The following is a 1,857-nucleotide window of genomic DNA, read 5'->3' as shown; positions in this document are numbered from 1 at the left end:
AAGCCCTGATATTATTTTGTTTGAGTCCTGGATCTGCTAATGAATAATTAAATGCGTCATTGAGTCAAACTACACAAGTTCGACCTTGTATTTTTGGTTGCTTATGTTTTTGTAAAGCAAGAAGTTTTTTTTTACAGCACGTGTATGTAGGCCTATAGGCCTAAACGGAGAAGATTGCTATAACTCCTGGTGGTGTTATTATGCATGTACATCCATACAAATGGGCTACATATGATCATAATGATGCAATTATATATTTTATTGCTTTATTATACTCTTTGCTAAGAATTGAACCAACCAGAAATGTTATATATAATATATAGAGAGGGCGACAAACATATAAAATCACGTTTTCGAAAAGCACGTATTGTTCTGACCAGGGAATTTTTTTTCTAAAATATGTCTGATTCAGAAGATGATTATAATTCCGGAGAGGATGGTGATTATGTACCATCAGGTGCGACTTTTTTCACTTGATGCAGTATTAAATTAGGCGTGGAAAAAGAGGGCTAGGCCTAGTGCCCAGCTTAATAATTTAGGCCTTGGCTAGGCTAGGCCTAGAGTAGGCTGCCTTAGGTAGGCTATAATAGGGCCTAGGCTCTATCCTAGGCCCTCGAAAAGCGACGCTCACGAATAAGAGCCTCACTGAACCCTCCCAAAATTATCGAGCATTTTCGGTAGCCCTGCTAGTAGGCTACAGTAGTCCTTTTGGTGCTAACGCACTTTCGCGCCTAACATAATTATCCTAAATTTTTTTTTACCTCAATGTTGCAAAGTGGTAGCCGCTCGTCGTGCTAGCGAGCACAGATTCGCTGTACTTATTTGCGGGCTTATTTGTTGAAAAGGTACTTTGTGAGTGGTTGAATCATGTGAACATGTTTGTTAATTATATGTTGTGACTGAGAAGAGCATTGAGGTAAAAAAATTGAGAATTTGAAAAATTAGGTGCGAATACAAAAGTGCATAGCGCCGTTTTTTAAAAAATTTTATATAGGCCTAGGCCTAGTTGTACTGTATAATAATAATTTTGTTTATCAGCAGATGTTGTCTCCTGCATTATCAGATCAGCCTACCTTTTTGTAATTAGTCCGAATCTGTGTTTTCTTTTGATGTTAAGTTTGTCACCATTTGAGACTATGCCTAGGCCTATTCAGTCTTGAGAGTGTTCTAATAAAGAATGAAACATAATATCAATATGGCCTCATGTCTCTCATTTTTCGGAGTTACCAAACTCATCTATCAGCATGGGGCCTATTATAATTTTTTTACAGCTGAGAAAAAGTGTTTTGTTTTTGTGTTTTTGAAATTGCCACAGATACTGTATAGGCACGGCACAAAAAATTTCAAATCCCATATAAACAAAACAATTTTTATATCAAAAACTCAAGGAAAAGTAATCATTTTCTAAAAAACTTGATTTATATGAATAATTTAATATATAAGTCGGAATTTTGGTATAGGGTTTGCCAATTAATCTGTGACCTTTTCCTGTTTTGCCAATGATTGATTTAATTAAATGAATCGATGTTAATTCCTTTGTTTCTTCATAGATGTCAGTGAAAATTGTACAGACACTATTTTTAGGAACAGTGATGATCAACCAAAATGTTGAATCATTTTGACTGTATTAACCCCATCAAATTAGCCAAGAACTTACCCCTTTCCCCGTAGTGTGTTATTTAACATGGATAGGCCTAATCTGTAGTACTAGTAGTGATACCAAAAATCAAAGACAAAGTTCCTTTTGTGTACATTTTCAGCCAAGTTCAAAACTTCAATGGATGACTGGCTCTAAGGGGATGCGACACGGAGGGATGGTGCTGGGGGTGTGGCAGGTAAAGCAAGTGGGGTAGGGGG

The 1,857-nt window shown here is 36.6% G+C and overlaps 1 protein-coding gene across 1 annotated transcript in view; it reads left to right on the top strand.

The window, feature by feature from the left end:
- Positions 1-358: 358 nt before the first annotated feature.
- LOC117122293 (craniofacial development protein 1-like) overlaps positions 359-1,857 on the top strand; it is a 13,883-nt gene continuing 12,384 nt past the window's right edge. The window contains exon 1 of the mRNA XM_033267836.1: positions 359-457. Coding sequence (XP_033123727.1) covers positions 400-457 — 58 coding nt within the window. The 5' untranslated portion in view covers positions 359-399. The remainder of the gene's footprint in view (positions 458-1,857) is intronic.

Source organism: Anneissia japonica, unplaced genomic scaffold (genome assembly GCF_011630105.1).
Source record: "Anneissia japonica isolate Jap-2015-1 unplaced genomic scaffold, ASM1163010v1 scaffold288246_len349457_cov184, whole genome shotgun sequence".
Taxonomy (NCBI): domain Eukaryota; kingdom Metazoa; phylum Echinodermata; class Crinoidea; order Comatulida; family Comatulidae; genus Anneissia; species Anneissia japonica.
The sequence above is the reverse complement of the archived record's forward strand: the minus strand, read 5'-3'. Positions and strand labels throughout refer to the sequence as shown.